Genomic DNA, 24603 nt, shown 5'->3' with positions numbered 1-24603 from the left:
CTCCAGTCATATGTGGAAGCGCTATTATGGAGAGATCAGGAAAAGCCTCTCAAATTGACATCTGTACCAAGATATGAATGGTGAGCACAAGAGCGGGTATTCAAAGGTCAGAGGGAAAAGCATTTTCAGGCAGAGGGAACGGCAAGAGCAAAGGCCCGAGATGGCAAAGAGAGTTTGGCATAAAGTGGAGCTGGACAGGAGTGGAGGGAGGAGGAAGTAGGTGGGGTCAGAAAGATAAGCACGGTCAGACCAGCTGTATAGCCCTGAGGCCATGATAAACATTTTTGGATTTTTTTTTCCTAATGGGATCCCTTTGGGGAGTTTAAGCCGGAATGTGACACTTCCAGGAAGACTGGAATGTAGTCATAGTTCAACTCTAAGATGGTCTTTAAGACCACTTCCCCTCTCCAGTTCGGTTCTAGGCATACTAAGCTGCTCTTGCTTCCTCAATCAAACCATGCGCTTTTTTTTTTTTTTGGCCTGTGGGCCTTGGCGCTTGCTGTTCACTCTGTCAGATCCATTCCCATTCTAGCTGTCTCCTATTTGTACTTGGCTTAAGGATCACCACCTCCTGGAAGCCTTTCTAGAACCATAGGACGGGGCAGGCGCCTTTTAGGCTCCCACAGCCCCCTGTGTTCCTCACTCCAGGTCTGACCTTCTGGGTAGTAGTTGTCTAATTAGGTGTGTATCTCCTTCGACTGGGGCGCCGTGAGTACAGGAGTATGGTTCACTGCAGAAACCATAGAATCTGCCAGCATAGGGTCTGACACCAAGGAGATCAATAAACATTTATCCCGGTTGGGAGATGTCCTGACCCTCGTGCCCCCTCTCAAGATGCAAACGGATTCCCAACGAAAACAAGGTTACCCACTTCGCGCTAGTCTGCAGTCCCTGCGCGCATGCGCTTTGCTCAGGTTGCCCCGCCATATGCTAATCACTGCGCTCAGGAGTAAGGCCTCCTCGGGGAATATGCAAATCACTCCTTCCAGTTCTGGAGGCCTTTCATTGTCCCGCGCTAGAATTATGCAAATAAGCAGGCCTCGGGCCCAGGATCCAGTCCGAACTAGCGCCCCCCACCCCCAGCGCATCCCATTTTTATAAGTAGCGTTCCTGCCCCGCACACGCACGCGCGAACCCTTCAGCTTGTTGTTCCTTCGGGCCGCGGACTGTACCAAGTAAACCCAGACAGCGAGGGGCAAAGCACGGCGCCCCCCGCGCGGGTCTCGTCGACGGCCCGACGCTCATAGCCCCTCTTCACACAGAGCTACAGGACTAGTCCGTCTCGCCGCGCAAGCGCCCTAGGCTCTTCACCCCCCCTGCGCGCTCTCCTACCCTACTTGCGACGCAGGCGCAGAGGCTGGGCGTGCAGCCGCCGCCGCAGAGCCGGAGCGGGGGCCGCGGGCGCCGGTGAGTGTCCCGGGCAGGGGTGCGCGGGGCATGCCGGGAAGCGGGCGCTACGGCCCCGCTGCATGATGGGAACGACGACTCCCGTTGCCGGGGAGCCGGCGGTCTGGGGCCGTGGTGACCCGAGGGCTTCCTTTTCTCCCCCTACGCGGCTGTGCCGCCCTGGGGCATCCTGGGAGAACCGAGCGCTCCGCCTTGAAGCGCTGTGGGAGTCGGTCCGCTAGTCGTTGTAGGCCTGGTGCATCCTGGGAAAGAGTGTCCCAGATCCTCGTCGAGACCGGTTCCTTTTATCCCACACCTGCCGCTGACCGTCCTGGAGGCTTGGAGCTCTTCCACACAGGGAATCCGGGAAGGTGGTCGCTATAGGCCCAAGGCATCCTGGGAAGAACTGACACAAGGAATTGTGGGAACTGGCCCTTATTGTCCCGTAGTGAAAGGTGTTGCCCTCGTCTCATTGCTCTAGCATTGGAACGGATGCCTATTGTGTTCACGCGGGGCATCTTGGGAATTGGCTGCTACAGGCCCAGGGCATTGTGGGGTCTCCAGCACTGTGTTTGCCTTTCAGTTTGGCCGCCATAGGCATGGTAGGAGTGGGACTTGTGAACCAAGGGATGGCCCTGTCTGACGTCTGGAATACTCAGGAAGGGGCCTTGTGTGATGTGGGCTTGGAAAAGTGTAGGCTGATAGGCATTGTCTCCTGGTAACTTCATGGGTCGTCTTGATTGCCCCAGGTGTATGGTTGCCATATAAAATATACAATGTCTAGTTAAATTTGAATTTCAGATAAACAATTATATCCAAAAGATAACCTTTTAGAAAAGTATGTTTCAAATATCACATGGAATATAGCTATATTAAGTAACTGTTTGGGCCAGTTGCAGTGGCTTATGCCTGTGATACCAACACTTTGGGAGGCTGAGGCAGGAGGATCACTTGAGACCAGGAGTTCAAGACCAGCCTGGGCAACATAGCGAGACCCCCGTCTCTACAAAAAAAAAGTAAAAATTAAGCCTGGCGTGGTGGCGCACACGTGTAGTCCCAGCTACTCTGCTAGGGGCGAGTAGGATACCATGAGCATAGGAGTTTGAGGTTACAGTGAGCTAACCTTCCAACCTGGTAATGGGGAGTCAATGAATTAACACCTGGAAGCCCCTTTCCTACAGATCAGCCTACTGCACTCCAGCCTGGGCAACTGAGCGAGACCCCTGTCTCTTAAAAAGTATAAATAAGTAGGCTGGGCACGGTGGCTCACGCCTGTAATCCCAGCACTTTGGGAGGCCGAGGCGGGCGGATCATGAGGTCAGGAGATCGAGACCATCCTGGCTAACACGGTGAAACCCCGTCTATACTAAAAATACAAAAAATAGCCGGGTATGGTGGCGGGCGCCTGTAGTCGCAGCTACTCGGAAGGCTGAGGCAGCAGAATGGCCTGAACCCTGGAGGCGGAGCTTGCGCCACTGCACTCCAGCCTGGGCCACAGAGTGAGAGTCCACCTCAAAAAAAAATTAGCCGGGCGTGGTGGTGGTGGCTGCCTGTAATCCCAGCTACTAGGGAGGCTGAGGCAGGGTGGAGGTTGCATTGAGCCAAGATCGCGCTACTGTACTGCAGCCTGGGCAACAAAGTGAGACTCCATCTCAAAAAAAAAAAAAAAAAGGAGGAGGAGGACTTTCTTGACAGCAACAGTGGGTTTACTAAGACGCACAGACGGGAAAAGGCCTTGTGTGCACCGGGAGAGGTGAGAGGTCGGGAATGTCTGGAGTTTACAGAGGGGTGGGGGTGGGAGTAGTAATGGCCACTCTTGATGGAATACCAGCCACACACCAGCAATTTCTGTCAGTGAGCCTACTGAATCTTCAGAAAAACCTTTTGAGCTGAGAAATCATTTTATGAAAGGTGTGGCTTCCAATCCTAGTTCATCCACTTACCAGATGGTGACCTTGGGCTATTCACTTACCACCTCTGTGTTTGTTTTCTCATCTGTACAAAGGAGATCATTCCAACCTAGTTATGGGGAGTACGTGAGTTAAGGCCTGGAAGCCCTTTCTTTTTTTTTTTTTTTTTGAGACGGAGTCTCGCTCTGTCGCCCAGGCTAGAGTGCAGTGGCCGGATCTCAGCTCACTGCAAGCTCCGCCTCCTGGATATACGCCGTTCTCCTGCCTCAGCCTCCCAAGTAGCTGGGACTACAGGCGCCTGCCACCTCGCCCGGCTAGTTTTTTGTATTTTTTAGTAGAGACGGGGTTTCATCGTGTTAGCCAGGATGGTCTCGATCTCCTGACCTCATGATCCGCCCATCTCGGCCTCCGAAAGTGCTGGGATTACAGGCTTGAGCCACCGCGCCCAGCTAGCCCCTTTCTTACAGAGAAGGAAACAAGCTAGAGAAGTTAGAGAAGTTAAGTTCTTTGCCTGGTGCTACACAGCTAGAGTGTGGCAAACCTAGACACTATCTTGGCAATGGATACAGAACTAAGGCTGATAGTCACAAACTAGTATAGCCATACTAATTGTTTAAATATTAAAATACTTTCAGATGGGTTGGTGTGTCACTGCTACACAAGTACTCCCTGTCCCTAACTGCCACTTTGGACCCTCCCTGTGGTATTATATGTATAAATATATTGGTTTTTATCCAGTTACTGGCTGCTAACTCCTATAGCCTTTGTTTGTGGTCTCTTGTTATAATGTTGCGTACTTTAGGCCTGGGACAGGTCTCAAGAAACAACCTCTCTGACCTCCTCTTTCCCTCCATTTCCTGCCCCAGGGCAAGACTCTAATCTTCCCCACCTTCCTGAGTGTTGGCCTTAAGACATTGTCAGAGAATTCCATGCCTAATGCTGCTGTCTTAAAGCCTCTGTAAAAACCCAAGAGGACTGGGTTTGGAGAGCTTCCGCATAGCTGACCACATGAGGGTTCCTGTAGGGTGGCACCCCAGGGAGGGTGTGATGCTCCCTGCCCCTTCCCTTATACCTTGCCCTACACATCTCTTCATCTTTGTTCTTTGCAACAATAAACCAGAAAATCTAAATAAGCATTTCCTTGAGTTCTGTGAGCAGCTCCAGCAATTTTTTTTTTTTTTTGTAAGAGGGGTTATCCAGGCCTAAGTGCAGTGGCAAGGTCACGGCTCACTGCAGCCTTGACCTTCCAGGCTCAAGTGATACTCCTGCCTCAGCCTCTCAGGTAACTGGGACTGTAAGCATATGCCACCACTCCGGCTAACTTTTGTTTTTTTTTTTTTTTTTTTTTTTGAGACGGAGTCTCGCTGTGTCGCCCAGGCTGGAGTGCAGTGGCCGGATCTCAGCTCACTGCAAGCTCCGCCTCCCGGGTTTAAGCCATTCTCTCGCCTCAGCCTCCCGAGTAGCTGGGACTACAGGCGCCCGCCACCTCGCCCGGCTAATTTTTTGTATTTTTTTAGTAGAGACGGGGTTTCACCGTGTTAGCCAGGATGGTCTCGATCTCCTGACCTCGTGATCCGCCCGTCTCGGCCTCCCAAAGTGCTGGGATTACAGGCTTGAGCCACCGCGCCCGGCCTTTTTTTTTGTAGAGACAAGGTTTACCATGTTGCCCAGGCTGGTCTCAAACTCTTGAGCTCAGGTGATCTGCCTGCCTCGGCCTTCCAAAGTGCTGGGATTACAGGCGTGGGCTACCGCACCCGGCCTTATTTTTTTTAGAAAGTCGGGTGTGGTGGCTCACGCCTGTAATCCCTGCACTTTGGAGGGCTGAAGCGGGCGGATTGCTTGAGCTCTGGGCACCATGGTGAAACCCTGTCTCTACCAAAAATACAAAAATTTGCTGGGCATGGGGATAGCATTGGAATGGAATTGGAGGGGACACCTAGCCTGTGTCTGCTGTGTAGTGTGTGGGGAAAAAGCCCCACACATTTGGTTACATAATTCTGTGTTGATGATTGTTGTGGTGGTAGTGTGAGAGTAGAGGAAAAACATAGTTTGAGGGGTTTTTTCCCCATAACACTCCCCCAACCCCAGACCTCCCCATGGTCCAGCAACTAAAGGGTTAATGCCTGGCATCCGTCCCTGTTCCACTCTCAGTTCTGATTGGTGCCCACACCAGTCTCCACTGTTGAATATTTGGAGTGTCACCTCTCCCTATCCCACTGAATAAGAACCAGAAGGCAGCCTTGTTGCCCACATGGGGAAATTAAGACCTAGAGAGGGGGACAGGTGCTGTGGCTCACACCTGTAATCCCAGCACTTTGCGAGGTTGAGGTGTGTGGATCACCTGAGGTCAAGAGTTCAAGCCCAGCCTGGCCAACATGGTGAAACCCCATCTCTGCTAGAAATACAAAATTAGCTGGGCATGGGGACACACGCCTGTAGTTCCAGCTACTTGGGAAGCTGAGGTAGGAGAATTGCTTGAGCCTGGGAGGTGGAGGTTGCAGTGAGCTGAGATCGCACCACTGCACTCCAGCCTGGGCAATAGAGCGAGAGAGAGAGACTCTGCCTAAAAAAAAAAAAAAAGACCTAGAGAGGGGCAGGGCTTGTAGTCAATTACCTGTAGACAGTCAGAGACAGAGCTGGGGTCCTCTGTGCCCCACCCCAGCAATGAGCGCACAGTTGGGCTTAGGGTGGGGATGGGTGCTATGTAAAAATTTATTGAATCATCACAGGCCTTTCCTTTCCCCCATCCAGCATCCCTCTCTACCTGCCAACATCCTGTATTAGAGAACTTGTGGCCGAGGTGTGGCTGTGGAGAGCTGGCCGGGGAGGGACACTGCTCAGCTGCTGCTCTGCTGTCTCCTGTCCCCTCTTCTGGCCATGACAGAGACCCGTGAGCCAGCTGAGACTGGGGGCTATGCCAGCTTGGAAGAAGACGATGAAGACCTTTCCCCAGGTAAGGTGGCCTTAGAGGTGGTGGCGTTGGCTTGACTGTCATCCTGGCTTAGGGTTTGGCCTCCACTGGGAAATGTTGATGGGGAGTGGCTGCTTGTCTTGCTAGGGGTTCTATTCTGACTGAGACTCCTTGTCCTGGTAGGGGATCTCTTCCATTTGGGACTTCTGGGGACTGTAGATTGACTGGGGTCTCTCTCCTTGCTAGAGGTTCTAGATTGGCTATGATTTCCTTCCTTGCTGGGGGTTCTAGATTGGCTGTGAGCTTTCTCCTTGCTGGAGGCTCTAGGTTGTCTGTAACCACTCTGCCTATTGGGGTTTCTAGATCGGCTGTGACCTCTCTCCTCGCTGGGGCTTCTAGATTGTCTGCGCTCTCTCTCCTTGCTGGGGCTTCTCCGTCGTCTGTGATCTCTGTCTTTGCTGGGGCTTCTGGATTGTCTGTGTTCTTTCTTCTCGCTGGGGCGTCTAGATTGTCTGCGCTTTCTCTCCTTGCTGGGGCTTCTCCATTGTCTGTGATCTCTCTCTTTGCTGGGGCTTCTGGATTGTCTGTGTTCTTTCTCCTTGCTGGGGCTTCTAGATTGTCTGTGATCTCTCTCTTTGCCGGGGCTTCTGGATTGTCTGTGTTCTTTCTCCTCGCTGGAGCTTCTAGATTGTCTGTGCTCTCTCTCCTTGCTGGGGCTTCTCCATCGTCTGCGATCTCTCTCTTTGCTGGGGCTTCTGGATTGGCTGTGCTCTTTCTCCTTGCTGGGGCTTCTAGATTGCCTGCGATCTCTCTCCTTGTTAAGGCTTCCAAGTCGGCCATGATATTTCTCCTTGCTGGGGCTTCTAGATTGTCTGTGATCCCTCTCTTTGCTGGGGCTTCTAGATTGTCTGCGCTCTCTCTCCTTGCTGGGGCTTCTAGATCGGCTGCGATCTCTCTCTTTGCTGGGGCTTCCAAGTTGGCTGTGATTTCTCTCCTTGCTGGGGCTTCTGGATCGGCTATGATCTCTCGCCTTGTTGGGACTTCTAGATCGGCTGCAATCTCTCTCCTTCTTGGGACTTCTAAATGGGCTGCTATCTCTTTGCTTGTTGGGGCTTCCAGATGGACTGTGACCGTTCTCCTTCCTGGGGCTGCTAGATCCTCTGTGATCTCTGTCTTTGCTGGAGCTTCTAGAATGGCTATGACTTCTTTCCTCGCTGGGGTTTCTAGACCAGTTGTGACTTCTTCCTCTTCTGGGGGTTCTAGGTTGGTTTTGACTTTTCCCCTTGCTGTGGGTTCTAGACGGGCTATGTCTTCTCGTCTGGCTCAGAATTCCCTTCCGGGTGTGACTTCTTGCCCTGCTGTGGTTTCTCTTCCAACTGTGACTTCTCGCCCTGCTGTGCGTCCTCTTCTGACTGCCACTTCTTGACCTTCTGGGGCTTCTAGATTGACTGTGACTTTGCAGCCTGCTGCGGGTACTGGCCTGGTTATAACTCTTGACCCTGCTGGACGTTTCAGTGGGGCTGTAACTCTTTTCCCTACTGGGGATGATCATCTGACCGTAGCTCTTCACCTTCCTTGATGACGATGGAGATGGGCTGTCACTCTTCTCCTCGGAGGGAATTCCAGTCAGGGTTTGACACTTGGCTCTACTGGGAGTTACAGCCAGCTCGGAACTCTTCCCCATACCTGAGCCTCCTGGTGGGCGGTAACTCTTCTTGCTCATATTTCTAGGCTGGCTGTCACTTCTTTCCCTGTTGCTGGTTCCATGCTGGCCGTAACTCTTTCTCCGGCTCCGTTTTTGCTGTGAAGTGGGAGTTCTCACCCTGCTGGCCATGCCTGGTCTGGCACCATGAGTTCTTATCCTGCCAGGAGTGCTGGCCCTGCTGGGTGACCTCTTGGAGCTGCGGCTTCCCCTTCTGCCAGGTGTCCTGCCCCGGCTGTGTGTACCCCTCCGCTGGTGGCATCTCACGCCGCTGGCCTTGCTGGCTTTGCTGGCTTTGCTGGTCCTGGTGTCGGTGCTCACCCTGCTGGGTGTTCTTGCCTTGCTGCGGACTCGGGACCTGCTGCTGGGCAGGTTCGAAGGGGCTCTTTTTGTACTGGTCGATTTGGTGGACTTGGAACTGCTTGGGCTCACGACCGAGTTGGGGGATGTCGCTGGCTTGGTGGGCACTAAAGATCTGTTGGGCGTTGCTGATTTGGTGGACTTCAAGGAGGCAGGAGGCTTGGGATCCGCAGTGGGCATGGAGGATCCACTGGGTGCCGGGGACATACTGGGCTTTGAAGATCTCTTAGGTGAAGACATGGTGGGAGCAAAAGGGCTTGTGGTCCTGGAAGTCACAGTAGACATGAAACACCTGGTAGCCGTGGACGATGACCTGATTGCCTGTCACAGGCCAACTGTGTGAAGTCACAGTGGGCATTGAAGACTCTGCAGGGTGAGTGGTATGAAGTCAGAGGTGGGAGGAGAGGGCAGGTCCCAGCCTGAGGCTGGAGATATTTCCTCTGGTTTGCAGCCATTTAGCAGATGTCTTCTGAGGCTGACTCATGCCCAGCATTGCTGGGGACACAGAGATGGGGCAGACCCAGGTCCTGCCTTTGAGGAGCCCATAGTCAGTGGGTGGGGAGGGGGTCACTGCCCAGTGTGGTCAGGGTGTGATGGAGAGCGGAGCAGGGGCCGGGGAGCCCACACGAGAGAGACACTGACTGCCTGGGGAGTCAGCGAGGACTTCACAGAGGAGGTGACATGAGCTTGGCTTTAAAAAGGAGCAGGAGTTTTGCCAGTAGAGAATGAAAGGGTCAGGCTGGACGCGATGGGTCACACCTGTAATCCCAGCACTTTGGGAGGCCGAGGCAGGCAGATCACCTGAGGTCAGGAGTTCAAGACCAGCCTAACCAACATGGTGAAACCCCATCTCTACCAAAAATATAAAAATTAGCCAGGTGTGGTGACACACGCTTGTAATCCCAGCTACTTCAGGGGCTGAGGTGGGAGGATCGCTTGAACCTTGGAGGCGGAGGTTGCAGTGAGCCAAGATCACACCACTGCATGCCAGCCTGGGTGACAGTGAGACTCTCTCAAAAAAAAAAAAAAGAACGGGTCACCCAGGTGGGGAGGGAGATCAGGGTCCTGGGGCCACTATCATCCATTGACCCTCATGTCCTCTGCTGGGGACCCCAAGATCATACCTGCCCTTAAGGATTTCCCAGTCAGATAAAGGAGATACCCTGGGGGGCAGCTGACTGCAGTCAGCTTCTAGGACAGTAACAGGAGGAGGTGCTGGGGCATCGGAGAGAGACCTGGCCGGGAGCCTGGGGCATCAGGATGGTGGCTTCAGAGAGGACGGAGTTTGTGCTGGGTCTTGAAGGATGAGTAGGGGGTCACCAGGTGGACAGAGTAGGGAACAGCCCATGCCAAGACCTCAGGAAACGATTCTTTTTTTTTTTTTTTTTTTTTTTTTTTTAAAACAGAGTCTCGCTCTGTCGCCCAGGCTGGAGTGCAGTGGCGCGATCTCGGCTCACTGCAAGCTCCGCCTCCCAGGTTCACGCCATTCTCCTGCCTCAGCCTCCCCAGTAGCTGGGATTACAGGCGCCTGCCACCATGCCCAGCTAATTTTTTTCTATTTTTAGTAGAGATGGGGTCTCACGGTGTTAACCAGGATGGTCTCGTTCTCCTGACCTCGTGATCCGCCCGCCTCGGCCTCCCAAAGTGCTGGGATTCCAGGAGTGAGCCACCATGCCTGGCCAGGAAACGATTGTTAAATGGTGGGAACTAGTAGGAGAGAGCTGCAGGGGCGGATGTTCAGAAGGAAACAGTTATAACCCGTTCTGGGCTGGTGATGCTGGGGACCCAGCAGGAGGGTGGTTGAAAAAGTGACTGGCTGCCTGGGATGAGGAGGTCTGGGACGGCCTCACCAAAGAGGAAGGCCTCCCACTGGGTCCTAAAGGATGGTGGGAAAAACTAGGGCAGAACATTCCCACCAGAGGGAGGAACAGTGTGTGTGAAGCCTCAGAACAGGTTTTTCAAATTCCATGCAGAGATATCCATGCCATAAATATGTCGTAAGTACTTTCTTTGTACAGAGGAAGTGTTCTAGATGCTAGGGCCATAGCAGTGAACCAGACAAAATCCCTGCTCTCGGGGACAGGCAATAAACAAACACACAAGCAAATGTTGTATACAGTGAGTCAGAAGATGGAGAAACATGAGCCAGGTGCGGTGGCTCATACCTGTAATCCCAGCACTTTGGGAGGCTGAGATGGGTGGATCACCTGAGGTCAGGAGTTTGAGAGCCTGGCCAACAAGGTGAAACCCTGTCTCTACTAAAAATACAAAAATTACCTGGGCGTGAGGGCGCACGCCTGTAATCCCAGTTACTTGAGAGGCTGAGGCAGAAGAATTGCCTGAACCCAGGAGGTGGAGTTTCCAGTGAGCTGAGATCACACCACTGCACTCCAGCCTGGATGACAGAGCGAGACTCCATCTCAATAGAAGTTGGAGAAAAATCAAGCAGAGTAAGGGGCATAGGGAGTGCTGGGGAGTGGCCAGGGTGTCACTGAGAAGGTGACACTTGAGAAGAGACATGGAATGGAGAGTGACATCGGCAGAAAGGATGGCAAAGACCCTGAGGCAGGTATGGGCCTGGGGTGTCAGGGAAGGTGAGGAGCCTGGTATGAAGAGCCTTGTGGCCACTGTGATGACAGAAGCAAGGGCGGAGCACAGGGTGCAGTAGCAGGATCCTCTGGGTTCTGGGAGAAACTGAGGAATGGGGCTGGGATGGATACAAGGTGAGGCTTTTGGCAAGCTCCTGCTACTGAGGCCAGAGAAGCTGGTACTTCCCACACTGTGGTCACGGGGACCCCATCCCCAGCCATTACTCTGTTTGTGCGCCCCCATAATGGCAGCTGATGTCGCCCTTTTCCATATATCAACTGTAAAATTCTTGCGCTTTTCTTTTTTTTGGAAACGGAGTCTCACGCTCTCACCCAGGCTGGAGTGCAGTGGCTTGATACTGGCTCATCGCAACCTTCGCCTCCCGGGTTCAAGCAATTCTCCTGCCTCAGCTTCCCGAGTAGCTGGGACTGTAGGCACCCACCACCCTATGCCTGGCTAATTTTTGTATTTTTAGTAGAGACTAAAAATACAAAAAATACAAGAAATAAATTGGGTTTCATCATGTTGCCCAGGGTGGGTCATGAACTCCTGAGTTCAGGCAGTCCGCCCACCTCAGCCTCCCAAAGTGCTAGGATTACAGGCCCTTTTCTTTAAACCTAAACTTGTCCTAGGCATGCCCTTGATAACTGTGAAATCACAGTAATATCTCACCTATAAATAAATATTTTAATTCACCTATATATATATATATATATATATATATATATATATATCTCCACGGCCACAGATATAAAAGTACATCTGTGTGTATGCATGTGTTTTAATTTGCACAAATACCTTTTCAAATGGTTGTCTCCCTAAAATGATCCAGTGTCGGCCATGGCCCAGGTTTAGCTTTTCCTGCCAGAGCTGTGTAGCCACAGGGGAGTAAGTCGTCTAGCCTCCCTGTGCCTCAGTTTCCACATCCATCAACTAGGGATAGTAATAGTATCACTCTCAAAGGGTGGTTGATGATTTAGTGAGTTAATGTATAGGAACAGGGCTTCTACAATAGCAAGGATGCTGTTGTTACTGGTGGTTTTTTACTACTCCTGCTTTGTCCTTCCTAAACGCCTCCCACTCCACCTCCCCATGGAGTTTTTTTTTTTTTTTCCCCAAGACGGAGTCTTGCTGTGTCACCCAGGCTGAAGTGCAGTGGTGCAATCTCAGCTCACTGCAACCTCCGCCTCCTGGGTTGAAGCAATTCTCCTGCCTCAGCCACCCAAGTAGCTGGGATTACAGGCACCCGACACCACACCCAGCTAATTTTTGTATATTTAAGAGACAAGGTTACACCATGTTGGCCAGGCTGGTCTTGAACTCCTGACCTCATGATCTGCCCTCCTTGGCCTCCCAAAGTGCTGGGATTACAGGCATAATCGACCATGCCCAGCCAAAAAAATTATTTTTAAGAGGTGAGGTCTCACTCTGTCACCCAGGCTGGAAGGGAGTGGCGCAGTCATGGCTCAAATGCAGCCTCGAACTCCTCGGCTCAAGTGATCCTCCCACCTCAGCCTCCTGAGAAACTGGTACTACAGGCAATATGTCACCAGGCCTGGCTAATTTTTAAATTTTTTATAGAGACGGAGTCTTGCTATATTGCCCAGGCTGGTCTGAAACTTCTGGGCTCAAGTGATCTTCCCATCTTGGCCACCCAAAAGTGCTGGGATTACAGGCATGAGCCACCATGCCCAGTCCTGTCCCATGCAGTTCTTAGAAGACATTCATTTGCTTGACACAAAGATACAGGGAATCTACCGGGTGCCGGCCTTGTTCTATGCCATGGGGACTCATCTGTGGGGAAGAGAAGGGTAGTGCCCAGGCTACCCTGGTCATAGTATGGCAAGTCTGAATGTGAGGGTTCAGGGAGGGGACAGCTGGGCCTAGTCCTCTTTCCTCTGATGCCACTGTCTCCCCCTGTCTTTCCCTCTCCAGGCCCTGAGCATTCCTCTGATTCAGAATACACTCTCTCAGAGCCGGACTCCGAAGAGGAAGAAGATGAGGAGGAGGAGGAAGAGGAGACCACTGACGATCCCGAATATGATCCTGGCTACAAGGTGAAGCAGCGCCTTGGCGGGGGCCGTGGTGGCCCATCCCGCCGGGCCCCCCGTGCAGCCCAGCCCCCGGGCCCCCCGGCTCAGCCTTGCCAGCTCTGTGGCCGCTCACCCCTTGGGGAGGCCCCACCGGGAACCCCACCCTGCCGGCTCTGCTGCCCTGCTACAGCCCCCCAGGAAGCACCAGCCCCTGAAGGCAGGGCACTCAGGGAGGAAGAGGAGGAACCACCTCGGGTTGGGGAGGGCCGACCAGCTGGGCGGGAGGAGGAGGAGGAAGAGGAGGAGGAGGGAACCTACCACTGTACGGAATGCGAGGATTCCTTCGACAACCTGGGGGAGCTGCACGGGCACTTCATGCTGCATGCCCGGGGTGAGGTGTAGGCAGCGCCCCCACACAGGGAGCTTGGCAGAAGGGGTGGGGTGGGAGGAGGGGGCCTGAGGACATTAGGGTTATGACAGTGGTCATGGGGGATGGGGTACTGCCGGTCTGTGTTGTCTTAGAAGTAGATGTGTGATGGCCAGAATAAAAGCCAAAATCTGTATCTGTGTGTGTTGGTTCAGACAGAGAGTGAGAGTGTGTGTGTGTGTGTGTGTGTGTGTGTGTTCCCCCTGTGCTCCTTCTTGGGGAACCTCGGGGTCTTTTGGGAAAGATAACTAACATTTACTATGTGCTTGTATTTGATGATATTTCCATATATTTACTCACAGACCCCATAATGTAAAGGCTGTAACAATAGAATTTCATTTCTCACTCACAAAATAGTGCTGGGTGAGTCATTTGGGGACCCAGGCCATCCCTTAAGCCTGTTGTCTCCCCCATGGTCCAGACTGGGTGGCCATGGCCTGGGTCCTGCTGACAGAAGAGGACAGGGAACCTGCTGGGGTGCATGTATTATCTTACAAGCCCTGGCCTGCCAGGGGCACACACTGGTTCCATTGACACGCCTTTGCTGAGAAATTAGATATGTGGCCACAGCTAACTGCAAAAACAACCTGGGAGAAGCAGTCTAGCCAAGTGCCCAGAAAGCAGAAAACGGTTCGTGGAGGACAGCTAGGGCTTTCTGCCACATTGCCTAGGAACTTCCACAAAGAGGACTTTAATTATAATCACAGCTACGCTTCCTCAGCGCTTCCTGGGTGTCTGGTGCCAGTCCAAGGGCTTTATATATATTGACTCATAGAAATGGTGCATCTAGGAACTTACAAAAATAGAACCTTAATGATAATTACAGCTGCCATTTTCCGAGCACTTAGAGTGCTGCACTTAATTTGCATGAGATTATCAGCTTCTTAGAATAACCCTGTGAGATAGGGATTGTGATCCATTAATTCATTTAACAAATATTTTTGAGTACCTGCTGTGTGCTAAGCATTGGGAACACACCAGTGAATAAAATAAAATCGTTGTCCTCATGGAGCTTACATGGGAGTGGGTAGAGGCTGCTGGTGAAGACAGACATAAACAAGTAAGATACAGCATATGCCGGGTGCTGATAAATGCCGTGAGAACAATAAAGCACTGAAAGGAGGCCCGGTATGGTGGCTCACTCCTGAAATCCCAGCACTGAGGTGGGCGGATCGCTTGAGCGCAGGAGTTCGAGACCAGCCTGGGCAGTATGCCAAAACCCCATCTCTACAAAATACAGAAAATTACCTAGGCTAACAATGGTGCATGGCTATAGTCCCAGCTACTGGGGAGGCTTAGATGGGAAGATTGCTGGAGCCTGAGAAGTCAAGGCTGCAGTGAGTGGTGATCATGTCACTGCACTCCAGCCTGGGCAACAATGAGACCCTGTCTCCAAAAAAAAAAAAAAACTGAAGGGACGCCAGTAGCTCACGCCTATAATTCCAGCTCTTTGGGAGGCTGAGGTGGGAAGATTCTTGAGGCCAGCCTGGGCAACACAGTGGGACCCCATCTACAAAAAATTAAATTAGCGGGGCATGGTGGTGCATGCCTGTGGTCCTAGCTAGCTATTCAGGAAGCTGAGGTGGGAGGATCGCTTGAGCCTTGGAGGTTGAGGCTTCAGTGACCTGTGATTATGCCACTGCTCACTGCACTCTAGCCTGGGTGATGGCAAGAATTTGTCCCAACAAAAAATTTTTAAAAAGGACTGAAGGGAGAACTGTTCTGGAAGGAGGCTGCAATTTTAAAGAGTGTAGTCCTCCCTGAGAAGGCGACAGATCTGAAGCTGGGGGGAGCCATGTACATCAATGTGGAAGAACACTCCAGGCCAGAGGAGCCTGCCTGGTGTGCCAAGGAAGCCAGAGCTGTAGGGATGAGGTCGAAGGGTAGCAGAGGATCAGCTCTTTACAGCCTTGCCAAAACTTGGGCTTGGGCTCTGAGATGGGAAGTATAATTCATAATTCACAGAAGCTTGGCACTGAAGCTACTTTGAAAATAGAAGCCTAATTATAATAATAGCTATCATTAACGGAGAATTTACTGGGCAACCAGCCCTGTTCTAAGGCGCTTTACATGTGTTAACTCATAGAAGGTTAGAAACTAAGAACCTTCAAGAATAGAACCTGAATTACTGTAATGGCCATCATTAAGTCAGCGCTCACAGTGGACCTGGGCTCAGTGCTTTATGTGGACAATCGCATCAGATCCTTACAAGGTAGGGGCTGTTATTTATTTACTCATTCACCCAACAATGATTTATTGAGCACCTATGAGATGGCAGGCGCTGCTCTGGGAGTTGGAAATGTAGCAGTGAACACAATGAACAAAAACCCCCTCCCGGCCGGCGCGGTGGCCCACTCCTGTAATCCCAGCACTTTGGGAGGCCGAGGCGGGCGGATTACGAGGTCAGGAGATCGAGACCATCCTGGCTAACACAGTGAAACCCCGTCTCTACTAAAGAATACACAAAATTAGCTGGGCGTAGTGGCTAGCACCTATAGTCCCAGCTACTCGGGAGGCTGAGGCAGGAGAATGGCGTGAACCCAGGAGGCAGAGGTTGCAGTGAGCCGAGATTGTGCCACTGCACTCCAGCCTGGGCGACAGAGCGAGACTCCGTCTCAAGAAAAGAAAAAAAAAAAAAACCCTCCCTTCGTGGAGGTTATAATGGGGAAGACAGTAATCAAGTGTTTAAGTAAAATATACAAATTGTATGAAATGTTAGATAGTCTTAAGTGCTATGGAGAAAAGAACAGGGTGGGAAGCTTGTGTGTGTGAAGGTTACAGTTTTAAGCAGGATGGTCAGGGAAGGCTTCACTGAGGTGGCATCAGAGCAGAGACTTAGAGAAGCGGCAGGAGTGAGCCTTGTGGCTGTCCGGGGAGAGTAAGTGCAATGGCCTGAGGTGGGAGCCCAGTTGGGGTGCTTGGGAAGAAGACACAGGGCCATGAGGCTGAAACTGAGGAAGACAGGTAGGAGGTGAGGTCAGAAAGTAGCAGAGAACCAGGCCGTAGGGACCATATACTGACTTTGGCATTCTCTCTGAGTCTTGAGTCCTCATAGTAATCTGAGTGCTCATAATAATCTTTAGAGGCTACTTGTATGACCATTTTATAACTGCTACAACAGGCCAGGTATGGTTGCTCATGCCTGTAATCTCAGCACCTTGGGAGGCCAAGGCAGGTGGATTGCCTGAGGTTGGAGTTCAAGACCAGCCTGGCCAACAAGGTGAAACCCCATCTCTACTAAAAATACAAAAACTTAGCTGGGTGTGGTGGCGTGTGCCTGTTGTCCCAGCTACTTGGGAGACTGAGGCAGGAGAATCGCTTGCACCTGGGAGGCGGAGGTTGCAGTGAGCCCAGATCGCACCACTGCACTCCAGCCTGGGCAACAGAGCAAGACTCTGTCTCAAAAAAAAAAAAAAAGAGAGAGACCAGGCATGGTGGGTCACACCTGTAATCCCAGCACTAAAATTAGCCGGGCATGGTGGCACATGCCTGTAATCCCAGCCACTCGGGAGGCTGAGGCAGGAGAATCGCTTGAACCCGGGAGGCGGAGATTGCGGTGAGCTGAGATCACGCCACTGCACTCCAGCCTGGGCTCAAAACTCCCAACTCAACAACAAAACAAAAACAAACAAAAAAACTGCTACAACAGAGGCACAGAGAGGTTGAGTTACCTGCCAGAGGTCACAGAGCCAGTAAGCTGCAGAGCCCTGGTTTGTACCCAGACAACTGGATGCAGGCGCATCCACTCTTAGTCACTAAGCCACACACCAGAAATGACAGTCTAGTACCCACTGCCGCCATCCGACTTCCAAGAGTATAGCTGGTCTCCACCGAGCTATTGAGTTTTAAGTTTCTGGACTGTCTTGAAAATCGTAAGATCTGTATTGCTGAATCCCCGATCCCATGGGGACAGATGCTGGTGCTGAGTAGGAGTCACTTTCTGGAGGGGAGGCATTCACTCTTATGTGCCCGGTCACCACTGTCTCACATCTGGACACCCCAATCCTGCCTGCTTGGCCCTGAAGAGCATCTGCTTTTTTTTTTTTTAATGTTGGGTTTTTGTTGTTGTTGTTTTTGTGATGGAGTCTCACTGTGTCACCCAGGCTGGAGTGTAGTGGCATGATCTCAGCTAACTGCAGCCTCTGCATTCTGGGTTCAAGCGATTCTCATGCCTCAGCCTCCTGAGTAGCTGGGACCACAGGCACGGCACTACCACCCCCGGGTAATTTTTGTATTTTTAGTAGAGATGGGGTTTCACCATGTTGGCCAGGCTGGTCTCGAACTCCTGACCTCAAATGATCCACCAGCCTTGGCCTCCCAAAGTGCTGGGATTACAGGTGTGACTCACTGTGTCCGGCCAACATTTGCATTTTTGACACTTATTACAGGATTTCAGACCAAAGCATTTTTCAAAATCCACATTTCTTATCCCAGAATCTCCAAACCTGACATTGATCCACTCTGAACTGAGACTTTCCTAGCCACTATAGCTTCGCATCATGGAACCTCAGAATCATCAGCAGAAATTCCGGGCTCGTTAAAACAACAGTGTCTCAGTCCATTTGTGCGACTATAACGTAATACCTGACACTGGGTAATTCATAAAGAACAAAGGTTAATTCCTCATAGTTCTGGAGACTGGGAAGTCCCAGTTCGGAACCAACAGATTTGGTGTCTTATTAAGGGTTGCTCTCTGCTTCCAAGTTGGTGCCTTCTTGCTGCACCTTACACAGTGGAAGGTGGCAAAAAGGGACGAACGCTGTGTCCTCAGATGGAAGGAGAGATGGAAGGGGAGAAGGCCTAGCTACTTCCCTTGGGTCCTTTTATAAGGGCATTTATCTTGTTCATGAGGGCAGAGCCCTTGTGACTTCGCAATCTCCTAAAGGCCCCACATCTGAATACTATCACATGGGGTCTTAGGTTCCCAACATATGAATATTAGGGGGATACATACATTTAACTATAGCACATGGATAAGTGTGATCATAGGTTTTATTTCCTGGAGCAGCACCCCATCCTGTCTTCTGCCGTTAAGACAGGATTTCTAAGGACAGATACAGAGAATTTCCATCATTGGCAAATATTCCTAAGGATCACAAGAGACACTATAAATCAGGAGTTGGGTCATTCAGCCAGCACCCATTCAGGATATGGCATCAGGCCAGGCATTTCCCAAAGAGGATTTAATACAGAGAATAGTTACATAGGTGTTAGAAGGCTGAAAGTCAGCCAGACAACGGGGGCTCACGCCTGTAATCCTAGCACTTTGGGAGATCGAGGTGGGCGGATTGAGCTCAGGAGTTCAAGACCAGCCTAAACAACGTGGTGAAACCCCATCTCTACAAAAAATTAGCTGTTCATAGTAGTGCACACCCATAGTCCCAGCTATAGGGTGGGAGGCGGAGGTGGGAGGATCATCTGAGCCCGAGGAGGTCAAGGCTGCAGTGAGCTGAGATTTTGCCACTGCACTCTATCCTGAGCTACACAGTGAGACCCTGTCTCAAGAAAAAAAAAGAAAAAAAAAAAAATGAAGGCCAGGTGCAGTGGCTCACACCTATAATCCCAGCACTTTGGGAGGCCCAGGCAGGCGGATCACTGGAGGCCAGGAGTCAGAGATCAGCCTGAGCAACGTAGTGAAACCCCATCTCTATTAAAAATACAAAAATTAGCCAGTTATAGTGGTGCACACCTGTAATCCCAGCTACTCGGGAGGCTGGGGCTGGAAAATTGCCTGAACCCAGGAGGCGGAGGCTTCAGTAAACTGAGATCACGTCACTGCACTCCAGCCTGGGAGACAAAGCAAGACTCAAAAGAATTTAAAAGAGTGCACAGTTTTTTACTAACATGATGGCAGTGGTGCAGGTCGGGCCGCAGAAGTCATATTGACCCATTTTAAGTTTGAGATCTCCATTTGTTTATTCAAATGGTTATATCTTATGTCTGGGGTTTGGGCTGCAGATAAAAATGTGGAAGTCATCAGTGATGCTATTTAGAGAATCTGTGACGTCTGGAGAGAACAGGAAGCCCAGAGTGTACTTGGGCAGGCTGCTATCTTGGGAGAGCATGTGGGATTAGATCCTTAGGTTTGGGTTTAGGGGAGCCACTGTGGGGGTGGTGTGAAAATATCTGGGTTGGAAACTTCTGAGCGTTCACCAAGAGCCAGAGGAAATATTTGGCTCTTCATGAAGTTGGTATCTTGAAAAAAACTGATGGTCTACTAACTCCAACCAGTCTCCCTATAAGTCACCCCAGCAAAGAGATCCAGGGTAGCCCTGTCCCAAAACACACACACATACCCTACCTACCTGGTAAAGGTGGTGGTTCCCAGGATCGAAATTTCTGCTTCCAGACTCAGAGTAGGTTGAATGTCTTATTAGACCAGGGGTTGGCAAACTTCTCCTGCAAAGGGCTAGATGGTAACTATTTTAAGTTTTGGAGGCCATAAGATCTCTGATGCAACTATGCAGATCTGCTGTTCTAGGCAAAAGCAGCCATCAACAATACATAAGTGAATGAGTATAAAACTGTGTTCAAATAAAATTTTATTTGCAAAACCAGGCAGCAGTCTAGAGTTGGCCATAGTTTGCAGACCCCTGTCTTAGGCTGTAAATTCTGTTGCACGTGACAGAAACCCAGAATAATGATGGCTTAAATTAGAAGTTTCTTTCTTTCTTAGATAGCAATATGGAAGTGGGCTGGTATGGTGGCTGTGCTCCCTGAAATTGACCAGAGACCCAGGCTCCTGCTGTCTTGTTGCTCTGCCATCCCATGTGTCGTTCTTGTCCTTATGATCTGAGATGGCTGGATACTATGTCCGTATTACAGTTAGGAAGGTGGAAAAAAGGTACGTCCCTTTCTTTTCTTTTTTTTTTAAAAAGAGTCTCGCTCTGTCACCCAGGCTGAAGTGCAGTGGCATGATCTTGGCTCACTGCAGCCTGTCTCCCAAGTTCAAGTAATTTTCCTGCCTCAGCCTCCCAAGTAGCTGGGGTTACAGGTGTATGCCACCACACCTGACTAATTTTTGTATTTTTAGTAGAGATGGGGTTTCACCATGTTGGCCAGGCTAGTCTCAAACTCCTGACTTCAGGTGATCCACCAGCCTCAGCCTCACAGACTGCTGGGATTACAGGTGTGAGCCACTGTGCCCAGCCGTCCCTTTCTTAAGCTTGAGTGTTCTACCCAGGAATTTAGCCAGAATCAGTCACATGGCTACATCTAGCTGCAAAGAAATCTGGGAAATGTAGTCTTTTCAGCTACCATGTGCCTAGCTAAAAACTGAGAGACAGTGATCAGTCTACCACATCCACCTCACCTGGGCTTTAAAAACATCCCTCAACATACACAGAGTCTGTAAGTATTATATGCAGGGCATTGACCATTGTCTGCAAGTGCAGGGCAGGTAACTAAGGGGGTAAAACTGGCCTGGTGGGACTCATCTCCAGTTGAGGATGACACCCACTGTTCCCTCCAGCCTGTTGTAGCTTCTGCCCTGCCCCTGCTGACAATGTCACCCTAGGTTGGGCCTTTCAAGAGAGCTGAAAATAGGATCTTAATGGGAAATCTCCCAGTGTTGGCCAAATAAAACCCGAAACAGAAGGTATCTCTGTTTGATTCCAAACCAGTTTCCCCACAAAGCGAGGCCAACTCTGGCCTGAGTTCCCCCACCTGCCCACACCCTTATGTTCTCTGGAAATTCCCACTCAAAAGCCAGAGCTCCCTGTTTAGACATTTTAATATGGATGTTTTCTGTTTTTAGATACTATTCCTGTTAGCTTATTCATACCATTTCACCTACACATATGAAAAAATATTTCATGACCAGAATGATATACAAAATTATTTAAACGAGACATAAATTATCGGGGGACTAGTGCCATCTAGTGCCATGGCCCCTCTGAGTGAGGTTGGCAGAGGGTGGGAAAGAGACACAAGGACTCCAGTTGCCACCTCCACTCAATTGGGGTCCAGCTCCCAACTGTGCTGCCCCTTCCCCAAAAGCCCAAGTTGCTCCACATCTGGAACTCATCCGGTGGCATTACAGGCCAGCAACACCTCACCTTCCCTGCCCCCATTCAGGCAAAGGTCCAGGGCAATTTGCTCCCATCGCCCATGGCATCCATCTGGGAAGAATGAAGGGTGATGACACAGTCTGCAGCTAGGTGTTTAACTGGGAATAAGGGAGACACAAACCATTTCTCTCCCGCACTCCATTCCCTTTTTTTTTTTTTTAACGAAAGATCTCATTATTGTCTGATTTCACTGTCTCACGAAGGTCCTGGGTCCTCCAAAGACTGAAGCTCTCAATGAGAATCTTCTGGGTCCTCTTTATTAGGAGCCCTTTGCCTTCCCAGGAGAGGGAAGCAAATCCCTCAGGGCCCCCGGAATTCCTGCACCCCATATCATGGGTGAGTCGTACCGGCCACAGAGCCACCTGTCACCACGGAGACGCTTAAGCTGCACTCAGAGCTCCCCTCGGGCATGCCGAATGTAGTGTTGATGCAGCCCTGCTTCCTGAGCAAAGTCCTGACCGCACTCTGTACAGGCGAAGGTGCCAGGAGGGGCACGGGCCTCATGCATCTGGCGGTGCCGCCTCAGAGAAGCAGCCTGCCCAAAGGTCTTGCCACAGTCAGGACAAGGGAAGGTGGGCTGGGCAGTAGTGGTTGCAACCAGTGGGGTGGGCTTGGCGGCTGGACCGTGGCTGCGCTGGTGGGTGATTAAGGCTTTGGAGGAGGGGAAGGAGCGGGCGCAGGTGAAGCAGATGAAAAGGACCCCCTGCAGCTTCTGGGCCACGAAGTCCGCTGGGTGCTCCCGCTTCATGTGACGCTCCTGGAACTTGGAATCTGCAAAGGTGATGAGGCAGCGGGTGCACTTCGGGGCCCCCAGGTGGCCTGAGGGATGTGCGGAGAGGTCAGGGGAGGCCAGCAGGAGTCTCCAGGACCTCTCCTGAACCCCAGAATCATACCAACAATTAACATTGAGTGTGCTATGTGCTAGGTTCTATGCTAATGCTGGACAACCAAACAGGAGAACTGTTCTTGGACCTATTTTACGGATGAGCAAACAGATTCAAAGAGGTTAGGCAAGTTGCCCATAGTCATGAGGCTAGGAAAGGAAATGGTGGAGCCGGGGTTGGAACCCAGACAGTCAGCCTGCCCAACAGAGGGGTATGGTGATTACAGCACAGACTTTGGAGCCAGACTGCCTGGGATTGAATCTCAGCTCCACCACTTCCTAGGCAATTACACCAGTTTCCTTATCTGGAAAATGGGCTAATAACAGTATCTACTCCATAGGACTGTTGGAAGGAATAAATGAATTGCTGTACAGTCATTTGCAATTATGACTAATGATAACAGAGAAATCCAGCCCGACATCCAGGATCTGGCCTGGTACTCACAGCTAGACTTTGGTGTTCTGTTGAACATAAATTTTCACAGAATATCAAGGACCGACAAGGTCATGCTGTGACTAGAATGAATCAAGACAAGACTACATCATAATAATGTCTGAGCACAGACAAAATATGAATGCTGTCCAAGCAGAAAAATGACCAAACATCCTCCTATCCTGGCTAATGTGAATGTCTGCTGCTGCTTTATCAGTCAGAGCTTGAGCCTTGCCTTCTTCCTTCCTCCTTCTGGATAAGATTTGTTACGATAGCCAATCACAGAATTGCTCCTGCTTCCTGGTAGCATCCAATCCACAGCAAAACAATTTTGCTCGCACATTCCCCAAAATCACCACCCACAAGCCCAAATCCTATGTCGTTTTTACCACTCTTAGTGAGACACCCCACAGTTCCCCCATGGTGTGTGTTCTTTATTGCAGTGAGAAATAAACCCAACGTGTTCAACTGCACGTTTGTTTCGGGTAGTCTCAGGCTCAAGGGCATTGAGACTACAGCTCTTGTTACAAATACCTCTCTCTGCCTCAGTTCCCAGTTTAAAGGGCCTATTATTAGAAGGACTGAATGAGATAATGAATGTTAAAATCATTCATAATATGAGAATAAATACACCTAGCTCATAATAAAACAGCAGGAGGTGTTGCTATTACATGGCAAACTGGCTACCATCATTAACCCCTAGCTTTCCCTTTTGCTGCAGTTAATCCCATAACCACCCTGTGAGGTGGGTAGTGCCACCCTCTTTTGACAGTCAGGGAAACCAAGGCCCAAGTTGCACTGAAAGTCTAGGGCAGAGTTGGGACCTAAATCTTGGGGCTCTTCTCCCAATAGAACCATTCCCAGCCACATCTTGAACCCAAGCCTCTCTTGGAAGCCACCCTATCCCTCTGAATGCATAAGCATTGCAATCCTGCTTATGTGGCCAGAGGAGGGTGAGTACTCTGGCCACATAAGCCGGTGTGAGGAGATGCACTTCCTGCTAGGGCAGCTCAGGGACCATTACAGCCCCTTCTCAACAGGCAAAACTCTGGCGCCTATGACAGTGAAGTGCCACAGAGATCTTCTTAGCATCAGCTCCTGCACCCCACCCTCCTCTAGCCAGCCAGCCATGTGTACTCACAGATGTTGCCTCCTGGACTCTGGGGACTTCTCTCCTTGGGTGAATCCTGCTGCTTCATGTTCTCTTCAGGGTTCGGGTCCTCCATGGTGTTGGGACCCTTCTAGTCAGGAGAGGAGCGTGCATGAGTGAAGCTGTTCATCTGTTACCAGTCTTAGAGGGCACCCTAAGTCTATGACCTTTGACATCGCCAGAGGCTCTCCTTGCCTGCCTTTGACCCCTACGACATACTATCTCCTTGAACTCTAATTGATGGAGTTCTTGCTAAGAGAAGCTTCAGACCTCCCAAAAAGACTTCCTGGGTTTGGGACTCAGAGTCTTTTCACTGGTGTGACCTATGACCTGCTGCATCAAACTAACTCCCTGAACTCGGCGTGGGAGTCTTGATCTTTGACACCAGCGTCATCCCAGTCTCAAGTGTCTTGAGGCAGATAGTAATACCCACCCTTTATCCCAGTTCTTCCCGGGAAACATCCTCTGACATCCTGTGATTTTTGTTCCGCCCAGAGCCCCCGCCTCCCACGCGCACTAGCAGCTGCTATCCCGCTACCCTCAAGCGCTGCCTACAGGTTCCTGCTCCCAGGCCTCAGTTTTCCTCAGTACAGCAGAGGGCTGCCTTTCGCTGCGCCTGTCAGTCGCTCGCTACAGCGCCGCCACCCAGAGAGACGTGGGATAGGGCCCACTCAGTCTCAGGGCCCCCGTGGTTTCCGCGCCCTTTTGCCAGATGAGCCTCTCGGAGCCGAGATCCCGGATTTGCCATCC

General features: G+C 51.0%; 3 protein-coding genes across 6 annotated transcripts; 1 reads left to right on the top strand and 2 right to left on the bottom strand.

Annotated features, from left to right (window-relative positions):
• Positions 1 to 289: 289 nt before the first annotated feature.
• Positions 290 to 13454, top strand: ZNF428 (zinc finger protein 428). The gene is made up of 3 exons (XM_010372439.2): positions 290 to 1407; positions 6048 to 6249; positions 12794 to 13454. Exons 2-3 carry the CDS (start codon positions 6174 to 6176, stop codon positions 13291 to 13293), a joined length of 576 nt encoding a protein of 191 aa, XP_010370741.1. The 5' UTR covers positions 290 to 1407; positions 6048 to 6173; the 3' UTR covers positions 13294 to 13454.
• Positions 5985 to 8564, bottom strand: SRRM5 (serine/arginine repetitive matrix 5). Its single transcript, XM_010372437.2, has one exon. The coding sequence runs from the start codon at positions 8552 to 8554 to the stop codon at positions 6209 to 6211; it is 2346 nt and encodes a 781-aa protein (XP_010370739.2). The 5' UTR covers positions 8555 to 8564; the 3' UTR covers positions 5985 to 6208.
• A 7578-nt stretch (positions 13455 to 21032) lies between the features above and the next one.
• Positions 21033 to 24593, bottom strand: ZNF576 (zinc finger protein 576). 4 transcript variants are annotated; one of them, XM_010372433.2, is made up of 3 exons: positions 24287 to 24593; positions 23845 to 23944; positions 21033 to 22206 (listed from the first exon to the last, which is right to left on the bottom strand). In XM_010372433.2, the coding sequence occupies exons 2-3, from the start codon at positions 23927 to 23929 to the stop codon at positions 21779 to 21781; spliced, it is 513 nt and encodes a 170-aa protein (XP_010370735.2). In that variant the 5' UTR covers positions 23930 to 23944; positions 24287 to 24593; the 3' UTR covers positions 21033 to 21778. The 4 variants fall into 4 exon arrangements, with proteins under 4 accessions (XP_010370735.2, XP_010370736.2, XP_010370737.2 ...); XM_010372434.2 differs by having other exon boundaries at positions 23845 to 23941; XM_010372435.2 differs by having other exon boundaries at positions 24409 to 24593.
• Positions 24594 to 24603: the final 10 nt, after the last annotated feature.

The sequence above is a fragment of the Rhinopithecus roxellana genome, chromosome 12 (genome assembly GCF_007565055.1).
Source record: "Rhinopithecus roxellana isolate Shanxi Qingling chromosome 12, ASM756505v1, whole genome shotgun sequence".
Lineage (NCBI taxonomy): Eukaryota > Metazoa > Chordata > Mammalia > Primates > Cercopithecidae > Rhinopithecus > Rhinopithecus roxellana.
Note: the sequence above shows the minus strand (reverse complement) of the source record. Positions and strands in the feature narration are given on the sequence as shown.

Coding starts and splice junctions, on each gene's coding strand:
- ZNF576 (XM_010372433.2), bottom strand. CDS start 23,929: ATGGAGGACCCGAACCCTGAAGAGAACATGAAGCAGCAGGATTCACCC. Junction 22,207..23,844: donor GAGTCCAGGAGGCAACATCT/GTGAGTACACAT, acceptor CACATCCCTCAG/GCCACCTGGGGGCCCCGAAG.
- ZNF428 (XM_010372439.2), top strand. CDS start 6,174: ATGACAGAGACCCGTGAGCCAGCTGAGACTGGGGGCTATGCCAGCTTG. Junction 6,250..12,793: donor CGATGAAGACCTTTCCCCAG/GTAAGGTGGCCT, acceptor TTCCCTCTCCAG/GCCCTGAGCATTCCTCTGAT.
- SRRM5 (XM_010372437.2), bottom strand. CDS start 8,554: ATGTCTACTGTGACTTCCAGGACCACAAGCCCTTTTGCTCCCACCATG.